The 13,392-nt window shown below is 31.3% G+C and overlaps 1 protein-coding gene across 11 annotated transcripts in view; it reads left to right on the top strand.

Moving 5' to 3' along the window:
• Positions 1 to 13,392, top strand: part of LOC117177406 (glucose transporter type 1) — a 583,769-nt gene that overhangs the window by 467,442 nt on the left and 102,935 nt on the right. For 8 of the 11 annotated variants that reach the window (XM_033368061.1, XM_033368060.1, XM_033368059.1 and 5 more), the window contains one exon: positions 12,180 to 12,259. The exons of 2 other annotated variants lie outside the window; for them this stretch is intronic. In XM_033368061.1, coding sequence (XP_033223952.1) covers positions 12,180 to 12,259 — 80 coding nt within the window. Of the gene's footprint in view, positions 1 to 2,079; positions 2,399 to 12,179; positions 12,260 to 13,392 lie in introns of those variants that run through there. One more of the 11 variants, XM_033368065.1, reaches the window with a different exon arrangement.

The raw sequence follows: 13,392 nt of genomic DNA on the forward strand, positions 1-13,392 counted from the left end.
TAAACTCAGAAGATGTGGACTGTGACTGCACCATATATCTAGTCGGGAGTGGTGCTGACTGAAAACAGATGATTTGGAGCAATTCGCGCGCCATATGTTGGTGATTCTAAGGACTTATTGAACTACCCTCGTACCGCGCGTTGCCAAAAATTGTGATAGGAATTTTATATAACTTCAAAACTTCACTTACGTTGGCTTGTGTAATTTGTAATTTCATACTAACAGAAATGATAGTTGAAATAAAAAAAACTTTGCAAACATTACATGAAAGTTGTCTCTAGTAACTCAAATTGATCTTGAATTCTATTAGCCTGACTTCGTGACCCAGATTTTTGTGAAGAATCGTTTTCTTTTATTATGACCAAAAGCTTGAATTATCTCAGTGTAATAATTATCGAAAGTACGAACGGCGTCATCACAAGCTGACCAACGTCGTTCTACTGATAGCACGATTTAAGAATATTCTACACTGTTAGAAAAATCTGTATTAGGTTCAATATACATGTGTGTGTGTAGCAAATATGCACTACCGCTACTGAAATGTAACATACATTGGTGTAGTGAATTTAATATACATGTGTATTACATTTAATATACAGGTCAGTATAGCAATGTGCGTGAAAACGCAACCTGCGTTCATTTCTTTAAATCTTGTCACATATTCTCAATCAAATTAATAATCTAGAATTCGTAGACTCAGTTGTTATTTATAATGAAAGTGCAATGTACGGGTAAAATTTTTCCTAATTTTGCTCTAAATGGTCAAAATTTAAGGGGAATCCAATTAATTGTAGGTTAAGTCTGTTATTTATTTGCTTAATTAAACTTTTCGACTTTTAATCCAATTTTATTTTTGGTTAACAGGAAGAAGGTATCAGATTTTATTATTTAGAATCAAAAATTACAGCTAATCTTATTTTAAATTTGTGAAAAATGAAAGTATATGATTTTTCTTGTAAGTGATTAACATGAATGTATATAAAATTTAATATACGCGTTCTTAATGACGGTTTCATATACTTCATATATTAATTTTAAAACACATGGGTATGTTAAATTCAATATTATCTTTAACAGTGTAACGAATCATAGATGCTTTTAAAAAATTATATAAACCCTAAAGCTCATTGAGAAAGTCAGCAGCTGATGAATAACTTTCACCTGCATGGATACCAAGTAAATTACAGAATGCGCATCAGCACAAGGAACACATCCAGCATATTTATTACGATTTTTGATCAGCTGTTGAAGCCCTGCATATATCCCTGACGTTTTTGGTGTAGTATCATATAATTGACCTCGAAAATCTTCAATTTTAAGCCTTAAAGTTCCCAAAATTGAAATCACAGTAATATCCATATCTTAAGGAATCATCTAGAATCAAGCTGTAACTGCGATAGACTACTATTGCGCCTTGAATTGAGTTACACAAATTTTCAAAACTCTCTTGATCCACACCATGCAATATTGCAAGACAAGCAGACATTTTCTTGTTTAATCGAACCTTGGCCTATCCTCACAAGGCTGCAATATTCCCAATCTTGCATTACGAGTTTCAGGAAACCTTCACGGAATTTTCTGTGCCACTTGGTCTGAGAATCTTCACTTATAAGATAGAAATAAATAGTCAAACAAAATAAATAAATATTGTTAAATTTAATATAAAAATATTATTCTCGCTTAACTTCACACACCAAATATTTTTTCGCAGGATATATAACCATTTGTCATAGAATATACTCGGAACAATATGCTCAATCATAACTCTATAAATATATAAGTAAGTAGAGCAGGAGCTAAAACTGCTTCCAGTTGCAAATACCTGTTACTGACATTTATCGACATCTAGAGTATTCGAGGTTTTATCTAAATTTGAATATAAATGCTGGTAAATTTATCACTGACATAAACCTCTAAATGCTCCCTATATCGGTAACAGAAATTTGTTAGTAAAAATTTTGTCCATCTACTTCATTAAAGAAAATAACCGGCGCTCTCAAATCTGTAAAAAATACATAGAGAGGATTATCTTTAAAAATTGACGCTGAAAATGAGTAGAGGCGTATTGTTATATTGCAGGGAAGAAGAAGTCACCACTAACTCTAGCAGGGAAACCGTCCTATCTGACGTCAACATTGACAACCATAACCAAGCTAATGATAAATCGTAACTTATTTAGAAATTTTATCTGCGAAAAATGTATTCTAAGCATTGCGTGGCATAAACCAATGCAAATTAATATCGAATCAGTTCCGAATATTATCGCGCATATGTATAGATATACATATATATGTGTGTGTGTAAGAGAGAGAGAGAGAGAGAGAGAGAATAAGTTGGCGGATTTTATATTCAACCATCTATTCATAGTCATATAAATAGTTGAATATCAAAAACTGATGTCATTGAAGCTATTCTCGCTGTGTTTGTTTCATATACGTTCAAGGATAACATCAGCTCAATTCGGTAAAGAATTTGTTGAGAAAAATTATCGTTTGTTACTGCAGTGAAAACAAGTAATTAAGTATAAATCATCCTTGAACAATAAAAAATCTCAATAGAAAATATTTTATTTTCTTCTCAAGAATGTGTTTCTTCAATTAGGCAATGATTTTCCTCAAATGTATTATGTACAATCAAACAGGATAAAACTATCAACTGGAAATTTTCTCTGACCGACCAATTGTTTTTCTAAATGATAAAACATAATTCTAAAATGTGGGTATATCAAGGGAAAAAAATGGTTGGGTCTTACAATTTTTAGACAACGAGGTATTTTTCTGATTGTATCTTTCAGATCAAAACGAAGTATATTAATAAAATAATTATTATACACTTAGCAATATACAGTATGTCTACGGTTGCATGCATGCATGCCTGCGCGTGTGTGAATATTTCGGCATCACCGTAAAACTTTACGTTGTGGGATTAATATTTCAATTGTATTATTATTATTTTGTAAATGAGACGCACTTCAGTATGTTTTCTTCATTTTTCATAAAAAGTGTATTATACTTTCTACCTTCTGTGAGAGAGGACTTCATAGGTAATCAATATAAATTAATTAATTGTATAACGGGAAAATTGCTTCATTCTCAGTCACATGTAAAGATTTTTTAATAGCAAATCGTGTCGAAAAAAGTGTCATTAATACTATAGGAGGGGAGGGGGTGTACGTACTGGATACCAGAATAGACTGGAGAATGCGTACTTTTTCATAGTAGGATTGAGATTAATAAAATTTTATAATTTCGTACAAAAATTAGTTTGATTGATACTTGATTCCAAAAATTAGTACTGTGCATTAATATCTCCCATTATAAAGAAATATACATTATCCAGTATGTACTAGAAACCAATACGTACCACTCTCCCCTACTTATTAACAGTTAATTTCCATGTTCCGAGATCCAGACCTTCATTTTTTAATTCATTTAAATGTTTTAATTTTGAGAAGAAAATTTACCATGTTTTTTATGTAAAATAATAATAATTTGTTTCCATTTGACATTTTTGCGAAGAATACCGCTTCGCTTGTAGATTTCTAATTAAATCTCACAAATAGATTTTGATACGGTATCCAATGTAAATAGTGTTCCAAACCAGGTCTAGTGAATGATATATAATATGATAACGTATCTTTAAGAAATTTATGCATAAATCGGTAAAAAACGGTTACATAGCTTTAAATCAATTGTCAGTGCCGGTATAAGTTTTAAAAAGCATCATTTATAATGTACCGAAATGTTACTATGCAATTATTAAGTCTTTCAAAAACGGATATAAATATATACGCCCCTTTAAAAAGTATTTAAATTCCATAATATCACTTTTGGATAGGGTTTGAAATGTGCATGAATTATTTTGCATCAAGTATTTTGTAAAATTTAAATAATATATATATTTTTTCTCTAACGTATGAAAAAATGATATTTCCGAGGGGTTGAACACTCGCTTTTTGAGCATGTCCAAGAATGCAAATGTTTCAAGAATTTCATATAGGATCTCAAAGATTTTAAGGAATTTCAAAAAAATAACGTAAAAATTCAAGAAATTTCAAGGGATCTCTTATGTATTATTTCAAAAGTATTCAAATAATTTCAAGAGCTTCAAGGAAATAAAAAAGTTTGTTAAAATATGTCACGGAAATCGAGGGATTTTGAAAGATTTCATCTTATTCATGAAGTCTCAAAAGATTTAAGATTTAAAGGTATTTCAACGTTTTTTATGAGATTCGAGATAAATTCGGTCGGGGGAAAAAAAATTCGATCGAGAAAATCGGTGGATTTCAGCAAATTTAAACGTTTTTAAGAGATTGAAAATAATTTCACAGGATTTTAAAAGAATACATACAATTTAAAATCTTAAAAGAAGCTTCTTAGGATTTTATGGGATTACAAATAAAATGTAATTTGATACAACATGAATCTCACTTAAAATTGGAAAAGATTTTATAACGAATCTTGAAGCATTTAACTAGATTGAAACACAGCAAAAACGAAAGATAAAGTTTACATCGATTTCAGGTGAAAGATTCACTGCAACAAAAATTAACTTTGCCAGATAAACTTTACATGAATCGAAGATAATTTCCGAATTTTAATTTTACATGGATAATATTTCGACTTATAATCGAACCATTTTTAATCGAGCTGTAGCGAAAATTACGACGCTACTGCTATCTATCGTCTTTTAAATACATTAAATTAGAGAGAAATGGGGATTCCCATCTGTCAATTGCTTTTTGCGCTTTTTGTTAAATCGCATTAAATAAGTTTTAATTTGTCTACAATAGTGTAATTTATTTCAGAAGAGATATATCAGTAAGAACAATTTTTTTCGTGTTTTCTGTTGTTGATTCGACATGTTTTACCGAAATTTGCTCACTTCAGCGCGACGCAGTAGACTAGATCAGAATTATTCTGCTAACCTCGGTGAAACTTTCGCCGAAATATGTTTCATTTTTAATCGTTGCATGTCCTACCTGCAGCAACTTTGAACTTTTGTTTTTTCTGTGTTGTTTTAAATCTGGTTGCCCGATTTATAGCTCAAATTCACGCATTTTTTGCCGTTTTCCCATTGCTGCTAAGGATGCCGTAGCAGACGACAGCTTTTATTTCATCATAGGATAAACTTTCGCCAAATAGCATATAAACTTTAACAGCGGGAAATTTTACATGCAACAAACTTTAACTTTAGTTTTTTCTGTGAATTTAATCAAGCAATTTAATGGGATTTCAAGGGTGTTCTTAGTATCTCAACCGTTTTCACAGAATGTCAACGGATTTTTAATGAGTACAAAATAATTCAAAAGATTCCAAAATATTGTATAGGATCCAAAGAACTGTCATAAACGATTTTTAAGAAAATTGAGGGATTTCAGTAGATTTGAAATGAATGAAAGAGATTCACAAGCAATTTAAAAATTTAAAGAGATTTAAAAATATTTAACCGGATTTGGAAGCTTTCGAATGGAATTGAACAAAAAACAATGTAATACATCAATTTTAAAGAATTTTAGAAGGTTTTAAGCAGTTTCAAAGACAGCTATAGAGTTTTCATGGGTTTCGAAGAGATTCCATTAAACATCAAGGAATTTAAAAATGTTTTAAAGGCTTTTTATCAAATTTAAGTGTACTAAAAATATTTCAAAAGGAATTTAAAAAATATATAATACGTATAGTTAACAATATTCTAAAGCATTTTAAAAAGGTTTACAGGATTCTGAAGGATTTAAAATTATTTCATCAATTTCATATAATTTCAAGGAATTTTAAATTATTTGAAAGAATTTACAATCAATTAAAAGATTTCAAGAGATTTCAAAGGACTCCACTGAATTTCAAGAAGTTTAGAGGGATTTTGAAATATTTAAAAGGACTTAAAAATAATACAAAATAATTTTTAATGTGCTAAAGGATTTTATGGAATTTTAACGGATTTCAAATAATTTCAAAATAATGAATTCGAAAGATTATAATCTTTAATCTTTCAAGAGTGGTGAACCTTTTGATTATTTCGGCAAGTAGTTCGCGTGGAACTATTTAATTTGTTTAAATAAAATATGCTAATAAAAACTAAGCACACATTTAAAAATACTCATAAACAGATGTGTAAATTATGTAAGTTTTAAAAAAATGTATCACAATTATGTATGACATTGTGTTATGTCTCTAAAAATGTATATATTTTTGTGACTAAAAAGACTTGAAAACAGTATGATCGATTTTCTTGTTAGTTTGAGGCAGTAAATTGGAAATAAAATTGCGCAGAACACGTATTTAGAAGTGAGAAAACTTTCTTGCGGAATTTCTGAAATGACTTCTTAAGTTACTTTTTATGAGCTAGGTTTATGATCTATTTCCGGCACTGGCGATGGTAAAGCTCTGAACACAATGTCGTCAATTAAATGCATAAGATTTCACTTTTACTAAAAGCCCCGATTTCAAATGATTCAATTAGTGAAGCCCACTGAACTAAAATCAAATTTCACTTAAGGATATTAGAGAGGGCTATAACGATACTCTCGTCCAGTTTCCCGTGTAGAAATTATGACCGGGTTCGGGCCGGATTCTGGCAGCGTTGCCCTGCTTGTATCCGGAATCTGGTCAGGCTGTTAGGTTGGTTTCGTCACGCTGCGCTGGTCGGATCCCGGCTGGGTGTACCCAGTCGGCTCCCGGCCGTGTTATCCGATCGGATCCCGGATACAAATAGGATAACTCGGTCAGAATCCAACCTGTTTCTGACTGGGCTCCTCGATAGCATTTTACTGGAGCCTTTTTACCACAGCGAACATAGTCTATCAACTGGTAGAGATAAGAATCTTTGTCAGCATTTATTTCCACCTGTAAAAAGATGTTGGAATTTGAATTTAAGAACTGCATTCATAATAATAAATATATTAATTACAAGTTTGCATAGGTTTTTGTACAAGAGATAAAATAAATTTCAGGGGTTTCACGTGACATCCTAACCTATGAAGTCGGTTTAGAAAATTAATTCAACATTAACGTTAAAGAATATTAATAATGCTTACTTATTAACAAAATAATTCACTTACCTTTATAAATAATCCGCTTGCTCCGGAAAATTAGATACAATGTTGTGGAATTCAACAAATTTCTTAACGGATAACCTGGCGTCCACCGACGTTTTACTGCGTTTTTAGCATTAAATACTCTGTAAGTCGCCGAATCTTTATTACGTGCAAGCATGATAACGTAATTCAAAACCTCGTTCGGAAAAAGTTATTTCTCTTCTTATTGCGTTTTTGCTTATTCAAGACAATATATAAATACATTAAAAATAAGCAAAAATCTTATCACAAAAAATAAGTACAATTTCACTGGGAAACTATGTTTGAAAATAAAAAAGAAGCTGGTCAACGATTTCGCAGTAGAGTCAAGTCTGGCCAGAAACCTTCTTCTGTTCGGGTCAAGCCGGGCTATTTCTACACGGGTTGTCCTAAAATTACACATGTTATATACTCAAGCTCCATTTATGGTTGCTATGGGATTCATGAGTTTATTGTCAGCCATACTGTCCAATAAAACACACTTCAATTAATTATCTAGTCAAAGGCAAGCCTTATGAGGATTCTCTCTTTACCTCGTTTAAAGAACTCTGCATCGCACCGCACCCCACCGATGCAATGAAAGAGTTAATATTCCTTTCTGTGACTTTAGAGTTTAGTTCAGTGGCCTAAAAACAAACTAATTTACTTTGGATGGGGATCGTGGAGTTAATGTAGGTATTAGGTCATGTTTCTTATGCATTACTCTAAAAGTGACTATACATGTAGATTAGTCAAATGTTCCCAAATAAGATCTAGAAACTGTGAAATGCATTATTCCATACAAGATATTCCACGTCCAATTAACATGATATTTGTCCGAAAGGTTGCACCCACTTTTTTATTATTTTCTTTAACTCAAATGAAAAAGTACACTTAATGCAAAATTGACAAAATTCTATATCGAATTTTATTTTTGTTCAATGAAACTACGAATAACTTAGAAACCAATAGTAATTCACATTTTTCAAACTTTCCTCATCTCATTTTAAAGCTCATTGTATATTACAACTTTTAGCTCAAATTAATTCTAAAATCCGCGAGGGGAAAAACGGGCTTAAAAATGGATTAACTTCCCAAAATTGGGAAGTAATTAGTGTTAAGTATTTCACGGTTCTAAAGCGTTTCTTCTTAAGAGTAAATGAGTTTTGAAAATTAACTAGGAATTTTTTGTACAGATTGTCGATAAAAATGTCTTCTTGCTCGAACTCAATTTGTCTCGAAAAAACCAGCTCGACCCAACTCAAAGTTGCGAGCTATTTGTACACCCCTAACATTTATTCTAGAAGATTAAATTTAGCATAAAATTGAACGAAGCGAAATCTCGCGATATCGGCAACTAGGCCGGTAAGGGAATTAGCGTTACAAATTCGCGCACCCTGCTTATATCTACTTAAAATTTAACATGTACATACATACATGAATCCTTGAATGATCTAGCTGTCGGTAAGATGCATTTTCAATAATTAACGTATTTTTTTGGATATAATAAGAAAATGTAAAATATATTTTGAAGAATCTGCTGATTTTCTTTTTAATTTACTATATCTGTTCAATTAATGAAAATAAAAGAAACTTTGCATAAATAAATTAATTAATTGAATAGCACGTGTTTAATTGCGTGGAATATCTTGCAAATTCAAACTAAGAAATGTAAATAACTGACTGAAATTATAGAGATGCTCAATATAATTTATGTAGTAGATAAAGTTTCGTGTATCACTATCCACTTATTTTTTATTTAACTGAAAAAATTTGATGTACTGTAATAATTATAACTTATATATCAAAAGGAGGAGGTTACAGATAGTTTTTCCTTTTGTTGGATGTTTCTGTGCGTAAGGTATGAAAGTGAAACGTTTTACAAACGATAAATGCGAGCAGCTAGTTTAAATGCCTTAAAAGGACAGTTCTATTAAGACTGTTTAGTCAGCAGAGTTTTGTAAATATTGTTGGACACTATACATATATGTACATATACATCTATGAATTCTTCTAAAATATATATTCTGTTCCGAAGGAATGCTTATCTATCGCTTGTGTATTATTATTATCAACGGGATCGTACAATTAGTCTAAATGTGCGTAGAATCATTTTTCCGCGAGTATCTTAAATTGTATAAGCATACAATCAGTACCGCGCTGCACAAATGAAGAATTGAAATGACCGATTTTACACCGAGCTAGATGGAACTGGGGGATACTAAAGACGTCCTTAGAATGTACCTCTATGTCATGTGGCTTGACATCTTTAAAACATCTTTTGGATCATTTCATGTATTTACACTGAGAAAAATAGCCCCTGGTTCTCATGACTAGATAAAATGTAGTTGAGGAAAAAAGACCTATGAGCACAATAAACCCTGGTTGCTTTAACTAGAGTATTCGCTATTATGACGTGATTGCTATAGTCACGTGCCTCATATTTTGAGTTATTGGTTTCAGTAACTAGTAGACGTAGTTAAAAATGTCCTTAACTTTATGACAGCATTGTGGATCCAAGGGACTCGACGTTCCTACTACTAGAATGATGTAGTTACTGCGAGTAAGAAAAAAGGAAGCTTGTGTCAGCTGTTAGGTATGCTCGAGTCAACTCGGGTTAGATGTTTTCTTCTTTCAATGTCTTCAACGTAATGAATGGCAGGTAAGAATATTTAAAATCGTGTTTCAGTCTAATTTTTTATATCTCTCAATACTCTTCATCATGCTGCTATTTTCATTTTTTTTTGGATTGCCTAGTGAATCGATCGGCGATTAACATTCTAACCGCAACAAAGAGAAACATTCTATGATTTTGGGGAAAAGTAAAAAAAAACTCTAAATTGCATAGAATAAAATCATTTATCTTCTTCGAAATTACTTTTTTCAAACGATTTTGAAATTACACTTCTAAAATTCCTTAGATTAATTGATTATTCTTATTGATTATTTTTATTAACTGTCGTACAATTTATAGAAGAATTTTTACTTTTCAGTTTCCAATTTATACATTTGATGATGATTATGAACATTTCATTGTGAATTACCCTAATTATACCTAAAAAATTTTGTTGTTTGAAGAAATTTTTTTTTTCATTAATTGCCTTACAAAAATATAGTACCTAAGAGATTCATCAATGCAACGTTCGAAATCTGGTCATTGTAACCATGCAACCTAGTCGCAACAATCAACGCATGGTTGCTTCGACTAGATTTTCTCATTCCAATGGTCACTTTTCGTAGATGCCGTAACAGGTAAGCCATTTCTCAATATAACTATAAAAAGTAGTTAAGGGCATTTTTAACTATGCACAGCCACGTTCCCAGTACCAGAAATTTCTCTCAGTGTAAAAGGTCTTTTGGATGTCCTCAAGACTACCCCCAAAATACTTCTACAGCTCGAATTTCAGACTTGCGTTCCCACTGGGGAGGCTTGATTTATAATCAAATTTATTTTATTCAACTAAAGGGGGAAATTAAAAGGGAGTCGAGGAGCAATTTGAAACTCTCGCCCGTTTCTACATCTGACTCCTTGGCAACCAACGACCGTTTTCTGTACAAAATAAACAGTAGTATACACCTAAGTATGAAATAAATTTTAATAGAATACACCATGATAAAAATCTTTGATGACTGTTGTGATCGTCCGTTGGAAAGTGGAATTAAGCTGCAAGAGTGAAAGATTTCAAATTTTTTAGGATGACTTCAACAGAATACCTTCACTGTAAAAAATATTGCTGAAATTTACATTTCGTTCTGTAACTTTTTCCTATGATTGTTGTGGGAAAATTACACGTTTCTTGTAAATTGACAGTGATTACTAAAGTATTTTTATCATAAATTAATTAAATTTACAATGAACGTGTAATTTTCCCACAAGAATCATAGAACATAAAAATACCAGTGATTTTTGTGGGAATTTTACATTAAAGTGTAACTGAAATAAAAATGGAATTTCAAAACGTTTATGTAAGCTTTCAACGATTAGTGTAATTTCACACGCGGAGTGTAATAGGTTTTACAGCAGCGATGTAATTTTCATAATCCTTGTAATTCCGCTATTGAACGTTTGATGCGAGTAAATTCAGTGCAAGATTGTGCAAAATTTTAACGGCATTGTCGGCATTCGGATATATTTTAGAATTGAAATTGTGGATTGTGCTGGGTTGAGCGTATCAGAAAGGCAAGTACAATGTGTTTTACTTGAATAAATTTGTTCGCATGTTTGGAATGCTTGCGAAAAAAAATAATTTAGCGGGTTATTGCTGTTTAGGTCGCAGTTGACAGAAATTGGGATGCGCCTATTTCGCCCACTGATCATAACCTTATAAGATTGTTGCGTATTTGTTTTGTAACAGCGAATCAAACAAATAGTTAAATGTTTTCTGCTAAATAAAATCATGACTCCTTTTACTTATATCTCTTCTTATTCTTCCGGTTCGATTTCATTTAAACATACATTAAGCGATTCAAAATACCCGGGCTTGTCATTGCACATTCACAGTGTCACTGGAATTTCACACGGCGAATATAAAATTCCATTCTTCCAAAACTGCTTTCTACCATCTGTGTGCGATTTTACACTATCGTGTTATTTCTACCTAATTTTGGTACATTTCCCACAGTAATGACTGGTACTTTTATGTCCTATGATCTTTGTGGTAAAATTATATGAAAATTTTTACAGTGTGTGATTTAAATTATAAATCATAATGAAACGGTGTTCAAATTTATTATAACGTACTGAAAATTATCTTTTTTTAAGAATAATTAAAATGTATCAATTGATATGTATGAACTCATTCTAGTAGAAAATCACTATAATTACACTTTTTTTGTTTGCTGTTTGTTATTTTCAAAAAACTTTTTTTTATTAAAAATATTTCTAAAATGTAGGTATATCAAGGATAAAAATTGTCGGCTTTTGAATTATTATTATTATTATTATCATTATATTTTCGTGCAAATAGTTTGTGTCCGCTATTTTCGCAAATAACTGAAGACAGAAAAATGTCTTAATTGGTCTTAATTGTTTGCAAATCTGTAATGGAGAAAACGTCCGTGATAGTAAAAGATGAAATGAGAACGTGGACACGTTTCACAGGTTTTACACGATTTACACGATTTACAGGAGCATGCTAAACTGTGTGAATGCCTCTGATGGTGCTGAGGTGCTGATGGTGGCTGAAGAGAAGCCACATCCTGAAACATGTAAGGCCCACCAAGATGACCGAAATCACTTTACATCATTTACCTAAACTGTAAAGCTCAGTCTAAGATATTTTAAATTTATCTTCTTATCGATTTTATTTTCAAAGAAAAAATTATTTAAGATATTTTCTCTGCTGTTTAATACTTTTCTCTCCTTTGCGCAGATCATGTTTTTCTCTACCAAATTCTAAATATGTATAATTGTATATGTATAGTAGATTTGATTGATCTATACAAATTAGATATGATATCTTAATTATATTTTACCTAATAAGAAAAAGTTTAATTCATTCATTTTCAGTTACTTAATTGTGTTATTTTAAAGTAGAAAAACTGTATATTACAGTTTTAACGTATGTATATCCAATACGCAATTGCATGCCACCAACTCCTTCTGTATGTTTGTACATTTGTAAATTTTTAAAGCGTAGTTTCATTTGTATGTACGAGATTTTTATTTTGTTATAAAAGTATGACCAATTTTAATTTAAAAGAAGTTTACTTCAACATTCAAGAAGTGATTTTTAATAATCTTGTACTATTTCTTGTCATTCAAAAAAATTATATGTCTGCATTTTACATTTAATGCATATAGGGAAAGCAAACTCGACAAAAATTCTGTAATTTTCAATATTGAGAAATTTTGTGTGCTAGATTATCTTCAATTCATTTTTAAGAATATAAAAGATAGACAAAGTTATTTAAATATTTATTCTTCTTCAGTAGGCTTCCCGAGTCGAAATTTAGACCCTGCTTTGAAGTTGCAGCTCCTTATCAGAACCTGCTTTGATGCCATTTAAACCTATAGCCCCTGCTTCAAACTTTTAACTCCTACAGAATGTAACATTAGAGCCTACTTGGTCCCCATTTCAATCTATAGACCCTACTTTGAATCTGTAGATACTACAGTCTTCATATTCAAGAACCTTCTTTGATGCTGTAACACCTCTCTGAAGCTACTGTGAATCGTTAGAGTCTATATTTTTATAACTTAAAACCCTACTTTGACGCTGTTTAAACGCCCCTTCAATACTGACCCCACTTTGAATCGTTTTATTCTACAATGTTCGAACTGAAGACTATAATTTGACGTCTTATTAACATCATGAAAAGAAACTAAGAATTCTTTGTAA

This window comes from Belonocnema kinseyi, chromosome 7 (assembly GCF_010883055.1).
Source record: "Belonocnema kinseyi isolate 2016_QV_RU_SX_M_011 chromosome 7, B_treatae_v1, whole genome shotgun sequence".
Classification (NCBI taxonomy): Eukaryota; Metazoa; Arthropoda; class Insecta; order Hymenoptera; family Cynipidae; genus Belonocnema; species Belonocnema kinseyi.